General features: G+C 37.8%; 2 protein-coding genes across 2 annotated transcripts in view; both read right to left on the bottom strand.

The window, feature by feature from the left end:
- The window catches only part of LOC139749310 (mismatch repair endonuclease PMS2-like), a gene marked incomplete at its 5' end in the record, with an annotated part of 254,664 nt that overhangs the window by 11,101 nt on the left and 227,345 nt on the right, over nucleotides 1-16,218 (bottom strand). The window lies entirely within an intron of this gene.
- Nucleotides 3,559-9,495, bottom strand: LOC139749424 (mismatch repair endonuclease PMS2-like). Its single transcript, XM_071663271.1, has 3 exons — nucleotides 9,348-9,495; nucleotides 7,482-7,646; nucleotides 3,559-3,891 (listed from the first exon to the last, which is right to left on the bottom strand). The coding sequence occupies exons 1-3, from the start codon at nucleotides 9,453-9,455 to the stop codon at nucleotides 3,574-3,576; spliced, it is 591 nt and encodes a 196-aa protein (XP_071519372.1). The 5' UTR covers nucleotides 9,456-9,495; the 3' UTR covers nucleotides 3,559-3,573.

The following is a 16,218-nucleotide window of genomic DNA, read 5'->3' as shown; positions in this document are numbered from 1 at the left end:
TATATATATATATATATATATATATATATATATATATATATATATATATATATATATATATTTTCCATATATCCTCTTTGTCAATCTTTCCTTACTCATTCTCTCCATGTGACCTAACCATTTCAAAACACCCTCTTCTACTCTCTCAACCACACTTTTTTTATTCTCACACATCTCTCTTACCCTGTCATTACTTACTCGATCAAACCACCTCACACCATATATTGTCCTCAAACATCTCATTTCCAGCACATCCACCCTCCTCCGCACAACTGCATTTATAGACCACGCCTCACAACCAAATAACATTGCTGGAACCACTATTCCTTCAAACGTACCTATTTCTACTTTCTGAGATAACATTCTTGCCTTCCACACATTTTTCAACACTCCCAGAACTTTCGCCCTCTCCCCTACCCTATGACTCACTTTCACTTCCATGGTTCCATTTGCTGCCAAATCCACTCCCAGATATCTAAAACACTTCATTTCCTCCAGTTTTTCTCCATTCAAACATACCTCCCAAATGACTTGTCACTAAACCCTACTGTACCTAATAACCTTGCTCTTATTCACATTTACTCTCAGCTTTCTTCTTTCACACACTTTACCAAACTCAGGCACCAGCTTCTGCAGTTTGTCACCCAAATCAGCCACCAGCGCTGTATCATCAGCAAACAACAAATGACTCACTTCCCAAGCTCTCTCATCCACAACAGACTGCATAATGTTTTCTATCCTTTCCATGCACCTTTCACATGATATCTTCTAAATAACCCCTGAGCCTTTTCCTTGTAAGCTCTTTTTGAATCCAATATTTACTTGTTTAATTGTTTTTGTATTGATTTTAACTGAGTTCGATCTCCATTTCTCCATTTTGTATGATTCTACATTTTTACTGAGCATATTTTTCAATTCTTTGTTTATCCAAGGCTTGTTGTTGGGATAGACAGTTATTTCTTTACTTGGCACTATCATATGAAGACAAAAATGAAAATAAGAATCAAAGATGTCCAAATTTGTATAAGGATTTGCTCCATGTCGCAGAACTGTCCAGTCAGTGCACTCAAAGCATCCCGGTAGTTGTAGGCTACTCTCAGTATCCCATTTTCTGTTACCTTTTTACATTTTTCTCTTTTCAAGACTTGTACACAGGTTGGTATACAAAACAGCATGGTGTGATCTCCATTTCTGAAAATGGGCCTTTTCAAAACATGAAAGCTGTTTTATACATCGCAAAACATCTTACTGAGAGTATCATTTTCCCTAGTAGCACATTTTACTGTTTGCTCATATTTTGGAACACTGCCTGAAAAGTTAGAACGGTTAAAAAGCACCAAAAATTACCCTTATGCTTTGCAAGCATTCATTTTCATATTTTGTCACACAGTGAGTCATAGGGTATGCGAGAGAGTGAAGGTTCTGGGAACAATGAAGAATGTGTGGTAATATAGGTAATTATCTGGGATGGTGAAAATGGGTATGTCTAAAGGTATAGTAGTACCAAAAATGTAAGGATGCAAGGCAAGGGCCATTATAGATGACGATATGTGGAGGATGGTGGATGCACTGGACATAAAATGCATGAGGATAATATATGGTGTGAGGTGGTTTGATAGAGTAACTAATATAAAGGTAAGACAGAGGTGTAATAATAAGAAATGATTGGATGAAAGAGCTAAAGAGGGTGCGCTGAAATTGTTTTGACATATGGAGAAAATAAGTTAGGAGAGGTTGACTAAGGGGATATATGTGCAAAAAGTGGAGGTGATAAGAAGAAGAAAACCAAATTGGGGATGGAAGGATGGAGTGAAAAAGAAGTTGAGTCATTGGGTCCTGAACTTGCAGGAGGGTGAAAGGCATGCATGGGATAAAGTGAACTGAAACAATGTGGTATATAGGGTTCAATGTGCAGTCAATGGACTGAACCAGGGCATGTGAAGCTGCAAAGGGAAATTATGGAAAGGTCTGTGGGGTCTGGTTATGGACAAGGAGCTGTGGTATCAATGCACTGCACATGACAACTAGAGAATGTCTTACTGGCATGACCTCATCACCACGAGAAAACGGTGATCAAGTATGAAAAAATCTACTATTGTAAATACTATTTACAAAATGCTGTTCATACACTGTTCACTATTCATGTTCTTTCTCCATGAACACTATATTGTGTTGGACTTCATATCAGCAAGGAAATAACTTTAGAGAAACTCCTATATGATGCAGCAGAAATGTTTCCAGTTTGAATTCAAGATCTCTTATTTCTATTTGTATGCATTTATACTGAAATGAGACATCAATTTGTCTAATATATTAATAAACATAATGTTGCAATATAACAATTCAGTCGAACAATAATTCATATGGAAAGAAATTATTGTACTTACCAAACCAGTTGTAGGTGATTCAAAGCATAGGTACACTTTTGCCCATCACTGGATATACTGAACTAGTTCTAACATATCAAACAATAATCCAGACAGACTTTGGAAGTCCAATAAAGCTGATTTCCAAAATACACAGTGTCTAATACAGCAAAGGTTCACTGTAGCATTAACTCAATCAAGAAGAAAATCTAAATAGTCCTTAAAAAAAAACCAGGGTAGTTAGGTCTGAAAGAAGTTCTTCAGAAAGTAGGATACTGATGAATGGTAAGAGAACAGAGAATCAACTATTTCAAATACTTGGGGAGTTGGTTTGGCAGAGATGATAACACAAATACTGAAAATATTGTGCAACAATGAATAGTAGCAAATGGACAGGAATATGGAAATCATTATAAATGGATGTATGATGGAAAAATGTGGGAATACTACATTTAATTGTCAAGACAACAGATTTTCTAAGCTTTACAGGTCAAGTAAGAAGAATGGACACAGTAAGATATGAAAAAGCAACAGCCACAATTGTGTAAATAACTGGAGCCATAAAGAAAGAGAAGGGAGAGAGGAATTCTCAGCTGAGACAATGTTAACCAAGTGAAGGGGAAAATCTCATAAGACCTCAATAAAAGCACAGCAACAAGGTCTGAAAGAAGTGATAAAGACCATATACTATGGTTGGGCAATGAGGGTTGGAGATAGCCAACTATCTCAAATATTTGGAAAGTAAGTCTGGAACAGCTTACTAAAGGAACTAAAAATATTATGCAACTAAGGAGAAATGAAGAATTCTTCATACCCACATGTAAGTAAAGTACATGAAGATATGAGAAGGAGGTATGAAGTAGAGGCATTATATGAAAAAATTAAGGACACAGCTCTAATTTGATAGAGGCATACTGAAACAATAATGGTGAATGTGCCTGAATTGACAGAAAAGGGTGAAATATGACTGAATGAGGGAATATGTGGATAAGAGCAGTGTTTGTAGGCAGAAATATACAGATATTTGTAAACAAAGATGGTAGGAAATGGCCTGCAGGATACTGAAAAGCAGACAAATATTGAGGAAAAAATTATGTTGCTAATACTTTCAAGAATATCCAAAGTAAAGTGGATAAAACATACAGTATTTCAGGCCACTAATCGAATAACTTCTCCTTAACAGTACAGAATCATTTCAACCAGAACACTAAACATCATAATCATTTCTTAACTTACGTTTGTCAGTATGACTACTCCTGGAGCAGGAACTATAGGAGAGAGATCGCTTGGTACCAGTCCGGGTCATTGGTGATGATTCAGGCAATAGGGATCCTCCAGATCTACGGCCAAACATCTGACTAAGGGCTGACAGCTTTCCAGTAGTGCCCTGTATGGTTGGGCTTGTTATACTAGAATCAGGACTACTTAAGGAACAACTGATAGTATTATTAAGTGGAGAGTTCATGGATATATTCTTGACATCGTATGTGGAAGGGATGTTTTCAAATAGGTGAATCAAGGAAGTCTGAAACAGAAAAAAAATCCATGATTACATAAAGTACTGTAGAGCAAAGAAAAAAATAATCAATGATTTCAGTTTTGTTTTCTTGTACAATATATTGATCACATCTAGGATAAAACATTTTTGTCATATGAATTCTATCATAATGTCCTACATGGTAAACATTTTATTATGATAGTCTCCCTTCAGTGATCTAGTAATAAATGAAGGGGGGTGAAGAAAATTCGTGATTAGAAACACTTACACAGTACAGGTACACCACCAATTTTCCAGGCACTCTTGGTTCTAAAGCCTTGCCAGATTAACCATTTTGCCAAAGCAACTGTGGTCACATTATAATAATTCAATAAAACCTCTAACCCACTAATTATACATCACTCATGTGTCTAAAATATACCGTGGACTGCTAGATATTCAAATTAAATAAATATCAAATGTTTGAGCACCCTAAGATGGTAAGTCTGTCCTTAGATTGTCTGAGTCCTGTGGAGTCTTCTGTTGTTAGTGTTTTCCTAGGTATGCATCGCCAGAATAATGCAGTTTCGTCTGCATTTTACACCTGTTCAGGATGGAGGTGCTCATCAGCTATGAGTTTCACAAATTCGTCCACATACTCAGCAACTCCTTCGTGGTTTGCAGACCGCTTTTCTCCACACACTTTATTCATGGAAATTCTATGATGTTTCTTGAATCTTTGAAGCCATCCTTCACTACAGTCATGCTCATGCTGTAATTTAAGTTCTTTATGGAACACCAGCCTGGTCCATAATCATGCTATCTGACAAGTCCACTCCACCAATCATATGCTGTCGAAACCATTCCATCATCACTCGATTGTGCTCAGTACTCTTACCATCTTTCATAGTTTTTATAATCGTCATTTGCTTCTTGGAATCATCTGCATAGAAGTTCAACATTTTCTCCCTTTGCTTCTTTATATCATAAAAAGTTGATGAACCAATACTGTTGATGTCACACAGCTTATGCACCAAAACACCACTATTCATTTTTTCAACAGTTCTACTTTATCTTGGATCAATATGGACTGGTGTTTACATTTGATACCATGACTGACACTCTCATATGTCTTAGAAGCTGTAACTAGGGTTAAATTCAAGCAAAATAAGCCAAGAATCTCACAGAATTGCAGTATCAACACCAACAGGTGCAGTGTAAAAAATGTAAATAAGCGTGCCTTACACTCAATGCCATCTGTGGCCGCCCAGTAACCTAGTCTCATGGCCATGGTAATTTCAAGTTCCCTCACATAATTTTGTCTGGACTAAAGGAGGTGCCAAACTATCAGTTGCCGGAAATTCGGTGGTGTACCTGTAATTATATTGCTACTCATATACAGCACAACCTATCAAGGTAAGAAAAAAGTATAAGACTATAAAGAGAAAATAATTGGGACTTAAGTAAGAAGAATAGCATAAAATGAGTGGAAACAAAACTAAGGGAGTGGGCAAGAAATGGCAGATATCTAAGGAAGTACTGTTTACATGTGTAAATGAGGTGTGTGGAATGTAGGCACTTGAGAATGGGTGGTGGGATGAGGAATTTCAATGGTTAGCAAAAGGAAGAGAGGTGTATAGGCAGGACCTGTAGGGAAGGAGTCAGTGATTGGGAAATGTACATGATACAGCAGATTGAACAAGGATGAAAAAGATAGTAAATTAGAGATGGGGTGAGAGAGTATTGGCAGACGATTGGAAGAATACAAAAGTGTTCATGGACGTGGCGAATAAAATTAAGGGTGAATAAAAGGGGGCATCAGTGAGAAATGGAAAGTGGCAGCATGCAAACAAGTAGTAAAGAGAAGATGGTGTGAATGTTTTGATAGGGTATATGATATAGGGTGTTTGGGATGTGGAGGTATGTAGAGCAAGACAGTCATGGCAAATGCTTTGGTGAATTGGTGAAAAGTGGTGGTGAAAGCCTTGCATAAGATGAAGTATGGCAAAGCAGCTGAAGTGGATGGGATCGCAGTAGAAAATGTGTTGATTGGTTAGTCAAAATTTTCAAAATATATATGCCTCAAGGTGAGGTGCCTCAGGACTATGGAATGCCTGTGTAGTTTTGTTATGGCATTTTTCACAAGGACCATTTGTCATGTGCTTTCTCCATATCCATAAATGCTACATTCAATTCACTCTCTTTCTCCCAGTATTTCTAAAGTGAATTCTTCAAGGTAAATGCCTTGTCTAAGCATCCTTTACCTCCCTCGAAACCATGCTGCTCCTCTCCAGTCAGATATTTCGTGCATGCCACCACCCTCTTACTCGCCACTCTACCATGCAAATTATCATGCATAATTTGAGCATTCACTTTTGTCCCCCTAGCCTTTATATAAGGGCACTATAAACACAATCTGCCAATCCTCAGGCAGGTACCTTGGGGCAAAAAATATTGAAAAGCCTGATTAACCAATTACTAACTCTGTCACCCTTTCTTAAGAAACTCAACTGCAATCCCATCTTATATTAATTTTTTTTTATTTTGCTTTGTCGCTGTCTCCCACGTTAGCAAGGTAGCGCAAGGAAACAGACGAAAGAATGGCCCAACCCACCCACATACACATGTATATACATACACATCCACACATGCAAATATATATACCTATACATCTCAATGTACACATATATATATACACACACAGACATATACCTATATACACATGTATATAATTCATACTGTCTGCCTTTATTTGTTCCCATCGCCACCTCGCCACACATGGAATAACAACCCCCTCCCCCCCTCATGTGTGCGAGGTAGCGCTAGGAAAAGACACCAAAGGCCCCATTCGTTCACACTCAGTCTCTAGCTGTCATGTAATAATGCACCGAAACCACAGCTCACTTTCCACATCCAGGCCCCACACAACTTTCCTTGGTTTACCCCAGATGCTTCACATGCCCTGGTTCAATCCATTGACAGCACGTCGACCCCGGTATACCACATCGTTCCAATTCACTCTATTCCTTGCATGCCTTTCACCCTCCTGCATGTTCAGGCCCCGATCACTTAAAATCTTTTTCACTCCATCTTTCCACCTCAATTTGGTCTCCCACTTCTCCTCGTTCCCTCCACCTCTGACACATATATATCCTCTTGGTCAATCTTTCCTCACTCATTCTCTCCATGTGACCAAACCATTTCAAAACACCCCCTTCTGCTCTCTCAACCACACTCTTTTTATTTCTACACATCTCTCTTACCCTTACATTACTTACTCGATCAAACCACCTCACACCACATATTGTCCTCAAACATCTCATTTCCAGCACATCCACCCTCCTCTGCACAACTCTATCCATAGCCCACACCTCGCAACCATACAACATTGTTTGAACCACTATTCCTTCAAACATGCCCATTTTTGCTTTCCAAGATAATGTTCTCGACTTCCAAACATTCTTCAAGGCTCCCAGAATTTTCACCCCCTCCCCCACCCTATGATTCACTTCCGCTTCCCATCTATCTATACAAAAAAAAATTTAAAATCAAATGGCAATATTCTCAACTTCATAAAAGGAGACAGTCATATAAATCTTATATAAGGGCAAAAATCTTAGTACTACTCTGTTACAAACCTTAATGGTAGCTAATAAAAGTTTTTCATTGTTGACAAGAATCTGTCGCTTATCAGGTGTAACGTTGATGTCTACATCATCCTCCTTTAATTGTATATTTAGCACAACACATGGAAACTGGTGCCTGTTATAGTGATGATACACCTCATTTACTACTTTCATCACCTGAAAAGAAAACCAGACCCCTGCACGTTTTACACAATTTAAGTAAATATGCAGCAGAATGAAAGAGTATTTAAGAGAAAGGTGTAACATGTATGGAATACGCATATGTCCTATGTGTGGTATAAGTTATGCATAAGCCACTTTATTACATAAGAAGAAAAAAATAAAGATTTTTTTTCTTGTAATGTATGTAGGTCAATGCCAAATAAAAAAAAAAACTTCTTCATTGAAGTGGGAAGCAGACAAAGTGAACTCAAATCTCACATTAAAACTTATAGTATAGAAGTGCACATTATCCTTTCTCTAGATTCTACTGAAGCTATTTGTATAATGCTGTATGTCATAAACAACTGGTTAATGGGATGAACCAAGGTATATGGAATGGTCAGCCTAATAGTACTGTAGTACTGTGAGGCCTGGCTGTGGATGTTGGACTCTGGTTTTGATATATATGACCACTTGAGATGGGGTGTGTGCATATGAAGTCATTGTTTATCTGCTTCTGACACTACATCACTAAAACAAATAAGCCAAAAACGTATATAGGAAAGAATCCAACACAGGAATAAAAAACAAAAGTGCTGCATAATCACAGACTATGTCAATGTTATTGGAGAATGATGCAAATTAAACTGAAGCACAGAGCTGCAGTACAACCTAAAGTTAATCCAACATAAAAGCAGGATAACAGTGAAAGACAAGGCACTTATTACCAGTAATGATCCAGAGAAGGAGCATAGAGCAAACCTTTCAAGTGGTTAACAGGCACTTACTGGTGACAGATTACAACCACTTTACCAACAGCACATGATTCACATGATTCATTTCCCCCCACAAATAAAATGAAAAATACTATGTGTTTACTGTGACAGACCTCACAATGGATAATAACAGAAATTAGACTGTGGCCAACCTGAAGCTTAAAACAGGCCTCACACTAACTTTTCTGCAGCACTAAACAATATATGAAAAACTGAGCAGGTAAGCAACAACAAAGCCTATAATGAAGGAATATGTTATTCACAAAGTCAACTTTAAGCATATGATAAAATATAAACACACTGGGAACAACATTCTGTTCGTGCTAAACAAAACAGTTAAAAATTCAAAATTATTCATCTTGGTCTTAAAGTTACATTGGCCACCACTGCCATATGAACAATATACTATTGCAAATACAGCCTCTGCTTTTGAAAAATCTTTTTCTTTCTTCATGAAAATATCAAATGAAAAGCTGTTGGAAAGGGAGCACCTAAGAAAGACAATATCTCAAGAATATTTGCAGCTTAAGATGACCTGGCATTAAACAGTAGTGTGGTTAGTCTGTATACCGTCTTCCTATCAAAAGAAATCTAAGTCATCTTAAATCTTAAATTCTCCTCATTTCTGTCTCTCACTTTTTTATTAAACTCACTCTAAGAAAGTGTGATATGTCTTTCTAATCAACAGAGTTAAAAGCAAAAACTTTTTTATGTGCTTCAAAATTGTTGATGTTAATCATATTCATATAACTGAAATGTGAAATCAACAATAAACAATCTCATCAAAAAATAATAGCATTCATGGGTGTTGTTCACAGTAATAATTTGCAGCATTAATAGTAATACTGAGTGCTACAAATATACTACTTGTATATATTCAAAATTTACAAAACTTGTGAGAATTTCTTAAAAAGATCAAGAACTGGGATGTAATACTAACCCTGGCTGGGTCACATGGCCGAGAATTGATGAAGTAGAACTGACGATCAGCAGCAGAGCGTCCCTGGCCATGAGCACATGATGACATGTAACCTTCCAAGGTAAACATGCTGTTTCCTTAGGAGTGAATATCAAAAAAAAAAAAAAGAAAAAAAAATCATTTGTCAATAATGTCACAAGTGAAGTGACCAAGGGAGAGTTCGAAGTGAAGGAAGCTTTGGGTACATGGGGTTTGAACATATAGGAGAAAGAGAAATTTGCTGTAGAAAGAAATACAGAATGAAATGGACTGATGTCATATATGAGGGCAACATATAAAACTCTCACATAAAACACTTTGGCCCAGCTGTAATCAAAGCACTTACAGATATTTTCAACTACTTCACATTACAAACAAAATCATTAACATCAGTTAGATTAATCATGTATTACTATTACTGAAACCCACCAAATCCCTAAATCCCATCCTCTTACCATCCTATATCACTTTATCTTCATTATACAAACTCTGTGAAAAACTGATCCACAAAAGAATCAAGCAAAATATCCTACTCTCACCAACACAACATAGCTTCAGACCAAACTGTTCCACCACCATGACACTCACTGACCTCACACAACTTCTGGCTGTGACTAGTTAACAACACAACCTCACCAAACCTAAGCCATTTCTCTAGTTTACTAATGTCTCCACTTTACATCTGAGTTAGGTGTGTAAATAATTACCTTCAAGAAATTTAATTTGTTGTTACTGCAACCAATAAGCTAGTTATTATTCATCATCTTACCTTTTTAATAGTGTCAACCTTTTATGTTACTGGTAACCCATATCATTACATAACACTCATACATACTTGTGTATATCCTCCTTCACACATGTTCTCCATTTTCTGCATTAGTGTGGTAGTGTTAGAACAGAGGACTGAGCCTGAGAGGAAATATCCTCACTTGGCCGCCTTTACTGTTCCTTCTTTTGGAAAATTAAAAAGAGGAGGGGAGGAATTCCAGCCCCTTGCTCCCTCCCCTTTCAGTCACCTTCTACGACATGCAGGGAATATGTGGGAAGTATTCATTCTCCCCTATCCCCAGGGATAATACACAAAGTATATCAATAATAATAATTATCATTATTATAATTTTTTTTTTTTTTTTCAAACTATTCGCCATTTCCCGCGTTAGCGAGGTAACGTTAAGAACAGAGGACTGGGCCATTGAGGGAATATCCTCACCTGGCCCTCTTCTCTGTTCCTTCTTTTGGAAAATTAAAAAAAAATTGAGAGGGGAGGATTTCCAGCCCCCCGCTCCCTCCCCTTTTAGTCGCCTTCTACGACACGCAGGGAATACGTGGGAAGTATTCTCCCCAGGGATATTATTATAACTATCATTATTATTATTATTATTATTATTATTTTATCTATTTATTTATTTATCTATTTATTTTCCTTTATCACTGTCTCCCGCATTAGCAAGGTACCACAAGGAAACAGATGAAAGAATGGCCCAACCCACCCACATACACATGTATATACATACACGTCCACATACGCAAACATACATACCTATATATCTCAAAGTATAAGTATATATACACACACAGACATACACATATATACACATGTACATAATTCATACTTTTTTTTTTTTTATACTTTGTCGCTGTCTCCCGCGTTTGCGAGGTAGCGCAAGGAAACAGACGAAAGAAATGGCCCAACCCCCCCCATACACATGTACATACACACGTCCACACACGCAAATATACATACCTACACAGCCTTCCATGGTTTACCCCAGACGCTTCACATGCCTTGATTCAATCCACTGACAGCACGTCAACCCCTGTATACCACATCGCTCCAATTCACTCTATTCCTTGCCCTCCTTTCACCCTCCTGCATGTTCAGGCCCCGATCACACAAAATCCTTTTCACTCCATCTTTCCACCTCCAATTTGGTCTCCCTCTTCTCCTCGTTCCCTCCACCTCCGACACATATATCCTCTTGGTCAATCTTTCCTCACTCATTCTCTCCATGTGCCCAAACCATTTCAAAACACCCTCTTCTGCTCTCTCAACCACGCTCTTTTTATTTCCACACATCTCTCTTACCCTTACGTTACTTACTCGATCAAACCACCTCACACCACACATTGTCCTCAAACATCTCATTTCCAGCACATCCATCCTCCTGCGCACAACTCTATCCATAGCCCACGCCTCGCAACCATACAACATTGTTGGAACTACTATTCCTTCAAACATACCCATTTTTGCTTTCCGGATAATGTTCTCGACTTCCACACATTTTTCAAGGCTCCCAAAATTTTCGCCCCCTCCCCCACCCTATGATCCATTTCCGCTTCCATGGTTCCATCCGCTGACAGATCCACTCCCAGATATCTAAAACACTTCACTTCCTCCAGCCTCCTCCATTCAAACTTACATCCCAATTGACTTGACCCTCAACCCTACTGTACCTAATAACCTTGCTCTTATTGCACATTTACTCTTAACTTTCTTCTTCACACACTTTACCAAACTCAGTCACCAGCTTCTGCAGTTTCTCACATGAATCAGCCACCAGCGCTGTATCATCAGCGAACAACAACTGACTCACTTCCCAAGCTCTCTCATCCCCAACAGACTTCATACTTGCCCCTCTTTCCAAAACTCTTGCATTTACCTCCCTAACAACCCCATCCATATTCAAATTAAACAACCATGGAGACATCACACACCCCTGCCGCAAACCTACATTCACTGAGAACCAATCACTTTCCTCTCTTCCTACACGTACACATGCCTTACATCCTCGATAAAAACTTTTCACTGCTTCTAACAACTTGCCTCTCACACCATATATTCTTATTACCTTCCACAGAGCATCTCTATCAATTCTATCATATGCCTTCTCCAGATCCATAAATGCTACATACAAATCCATTTCCTTTTCTAAGTATTTCTCACATACGTTCTTCAAAGCAAACAACTGATCCACACATCCTCTACCACTACTGAAACACACTGCTCTTCCCCAATCTGATGCTCTGTACATGCCTTCACCCTCTCAATCAATACCCTCCCATATAATTTCCCAGGAATACTCAACAAACTTATACCTCTGTAATTTGAGCACTCACCTTTGTCCCCTTTGCCTTTTACAATGGCACTAGCAAGCATTCCGCTAATCCACAGGCGCCTCACCATGAGTCATTTATTTTTTTTTATTGCTTAGTCACTGTCTCACCCATTAAGCTGTAGCCAAACAACGAAAGAATGCCCAACCCACCCAGTACACATGTATATATACAGTCCACACATGCAATAGCATACATAACATCTTAACTATACATAATATACACACACACATATACATATATACACATACTAATCATACTGTCTGCCTTTATCTCCCATCCACCCTCCACACAGAAATAGCACCCCTAATGTGCATGAGTAGCGCTAGGAAAGACAACAAAGGCCCCATTCTTCACACTCAGTCTCTAGCTGTCATGTAATAATGCACCGAAACCACAGCTCCCTTTCCACATCCAAGCGCCACAGAACTTTCCATGGTTTAAACCCCCGACACTTCACATGCCCTGGTTCAATCCATTGACAGCACGTCGACCCCGGTATACACATCGTTCCAATTCACTCTTATTCCTTGCACGCCTTTCACCCTCCTGCATGTTCAGGCCCCAGATCACTCAAAATCTTTTTCACTCCATCTTTCCACCTCCAATTTGGTCTCCCACTTCTCCTCGTTCCCTCCACCTCTGACACTTATATCCTCTTGTCAATCTTTCCTCACTCATTCTCTCCATGTGACAAACCATTTCAAAACACCCCTTCTGCTCTCTCAAACACTCTTTTTATTTCTACACATCTCTCTTACCCTTACATTACTTACTCGATCAAACCACCTCACACCACATATTGTCCTCAAACATCTCATTTCCAGCACATCCACCCTCCTCTGCACAACTCTATCCATAGCCCACACCTCGCAACCATACAACATTGTTTGAACCACTATTCCTTCAAACATGCCCATTTTTGCTTTCCAAGATAATGTTCTCGACTTCCAAACATTCTTCAAGGCTCCCAGAATTTTCACCCCCTCCCCCACCCTATGATTCACTTCCGCTTCCCATCTATCTATACAAAAAAAAATTTAAAATCAAATGGCAATATTCTCAACTTCATAAAAGGAGACAGTCATATAAATCTTATATAAGGGCAAAAATCTTAGTACTACTCTGTTACAAACCTTAATGGTAGCTAATAAAAGTTTTTCATTGTTGACAAGAATCTGTCGCTTATCAGGTGTAACGTTGATGTCTACATCATCCTCCTTTAATTGTATATTTAGCACAACACATGGAAACTGGTGCCTGTTATAGTGATGATACACCTCATTTACTACTTTCATCACCTGAAAAGAAAACCAGACCCCTGCACGTTTTACACAATTTAAGTAAATATGGAGCAGAATGAAAGAGTATTTAAGAGAAAGGTGTAACATGTATGGAATACGCATATGTCCTATGTGTGGTATAAGTTATGCATAAGCCACTTTATTACATAAGAAGAAAAAAATAAAGATTTTTTTTCTTGTAATGTATGTAGGTCAATGCCAAATAAAAAAAAAACTTCTTCATTGAAGTGGGAAGCAGACAAAGTGAACTCAAATCTCACATTAAAACTTATAGTATAGAAGTGCACATTATCCTTTCTCTAGATTCTACTGAAGCTATTTGTATAATGCTGTATGTCATAAACAACTGGTTAATGGGATGAACCAAGGTATATGGAATGGTCAGCCTAATAGTACTGTAGTACTGTGAGGCCTGGCTGTGGATGTTGGACTCTGGTTTTGATATATATGACCACTTGAGATGGGGCGTGTGCATATGAAGTCATTGTTTATCTGCTTCTGACACTACATCACTAAAACAAATAAGCCAAAAACGTATATAGGAAAGAATCCAACACAGGAATAAAAAACAAAAGTGCTGCATAATCACAGACTATGTCAATGTTATTGGAGAATGATGCAAATTAAACTGAAGCACAGAGCTGCAGTACAACCTAAAGTTAATCCAACATAAAAGCAGGATAACAGTGAGTGACAAGGCACTTATTACCAGTAATGATCCAGAGAAGGAGTATAGAGCAAACCTTTCAAGTGGTTAACAGGCACTTACTGGTGACAGATTACAACCACTTTACCAACAGCACATGATTCACATGATTCATTTCCCCCCACAAATAAAATGAAAAATACTATGTGTTTACTGTGACAGACCTCACAATGGATAATAACAGAAATTAGACTGTGGCCAACCTGAAGCTTAAAACAGGCCTCACACTAACTTTTCTGCAGCACTAAACAATATATGAAAAACTGAGCAGGTAAGCAACAACAAAGCCTATAATGAAGGAATATGTTATTCACAAAGTCAACTTTAAGCATATGATAAAATATAAACACACTGGGAACAACATTCTGTTCGTGCTAAACAAAACAGTTAAAAATTCAAAATTATTCATCTTGGTCTTAAAGTTACATTGGCCACCACTGCCATATGAACAATATACTATTGCAAATACAGCCTCTGCTTTTGAAAAATCTTTTTCTTTCTTCATGAAAATATCAAATGAAAAGCTGTTGGAAAGGGAGCACCTAAGAAAGACAATATCTCAAGAATATTTGCAGCTTAAGATGACCTGGCATTAAACAGTAGTGTGGTTAGTCTGTATACCGTCTTCCTATCAAAAGAAATCTAAGTCATCTTAAATCTTAAATTCTCCTCATTTCTGTCTCTCACTTTTTTATTAAACTCACTCTAAGAAAGTGTGATATGTCTTTCTAATCAACAGAGTTAAAAGCAAAAACTTTTTTATGTGCTTCAAAATTGTTGATGTTAATCATATTCATATAACTGAAATGTGAAATCAACAATAAACAATCTCATCAAAAAATAATAGCATTCATGGGTGTTGTTCACAGTAATAATTTGCAGCATTAATAGTAATACTGAGTGCTACAAATATACTACTTGTATATATTCAAAATTTACAAAACTTGTGAGAATTTCTTAAAAAGATCAAGAACTGGGATGTAATACTAACCCTGGCTGGGTCACATGGCCGAGAATTGATGAAGTAGAACTGACGATCAGCAGCAGAGCGTCCCTGGCCATGAGCACATGATGACATGTAACCTTCCAAGGTAAACATGCTGTTTCCTTAGGAGTGAATATCAAAAAAAAAAAAAGAAAAAAAAATCATTTGTCAATAATGTCACAAGTGAAGTGACCAAGGGAGAGTTCGAAGTAAAGGAAGCTTTGGGTACATGGGGTTTGAACATATAGGAGAAAGAGAAATTTGCTGTAGAAAGAAATACAGAATGAAATGGACTGATGTCATATATGAGGGCAACATATAAAACTCTCACATAAAACACTTTGGCCCAGCTGTAATCAAAGCACTTACAGATATTTTCAACTACTTCACATTACAAACAAAATCATTAACATCAGTTAGATTAATCATGTATTACTATTACTGAAACCCACCAAATCCCTAAATCCCATCCTCTTACCATCCTATATCACTTTATCTTCATTATACAAACTCTGTGAAAAACTGATCCACAAAAGAATCAAGCAAAATATCCTACTCTCACCAACACAACATAGCTTCAGACCAAACTGTTCCACCACCATGACACTCACTGACCTCACACAACTTCTGGCTGTGACTAGTTAACAACACAACCTCACCAAACCTAAGCCATTTCTCTAGTTTACTAATGTCTCCACTTTACATCTGAGTTAGGTGTGTAAATAATTACCTTCAAGAAATTTA

Source organism: Panulirus ornatus, chromosome 7 (assembly GCF_036320965.1).
Source record: "Panulirus ornatus isolate Po-2019 chromosome 7, ASM3632096v1, whole genome shotgun sequence".
In the NCBI taxonomy this organism is placed as follows: domain Eukaryota; kingdom Metazoa; phylum Arthropoda; class Malacostraca; order Decapoda; family Palinuridae; genus Panulirus; species Panulirus ornatus.
This window is presented reverse-complemented; position numbering and strand designations above follow the sequence as displayed.

What these genes read in the sequence shown, in the direction of transcription:
- LOC139749424 (XM_071663271.1), bottom strand. Translation starts at nt 9,455, where the DNA reads ATGTTTACCTTGGAAGGTTACATGTCATCATGTGCTCATGGCCAGGGA. An exon ending in GGCCATGTGACCCAGCCAGG is followed by an intron (nt 7,647 to 9,347) that starts GTTAGTATTACA and finishes TTTTCTTTTCAG; the next exon opens with GTGATGAAAGTAGTAAATGA. An exon ending in TTTTATTAGCTACCATTAAG is followed by an intron (nt 3,892 to 7,481) that starts GTTTGTAACAGA and finishes TTTCTGTTTCAG; the next exon opens with ACTTCCTTGATTCACCTATT.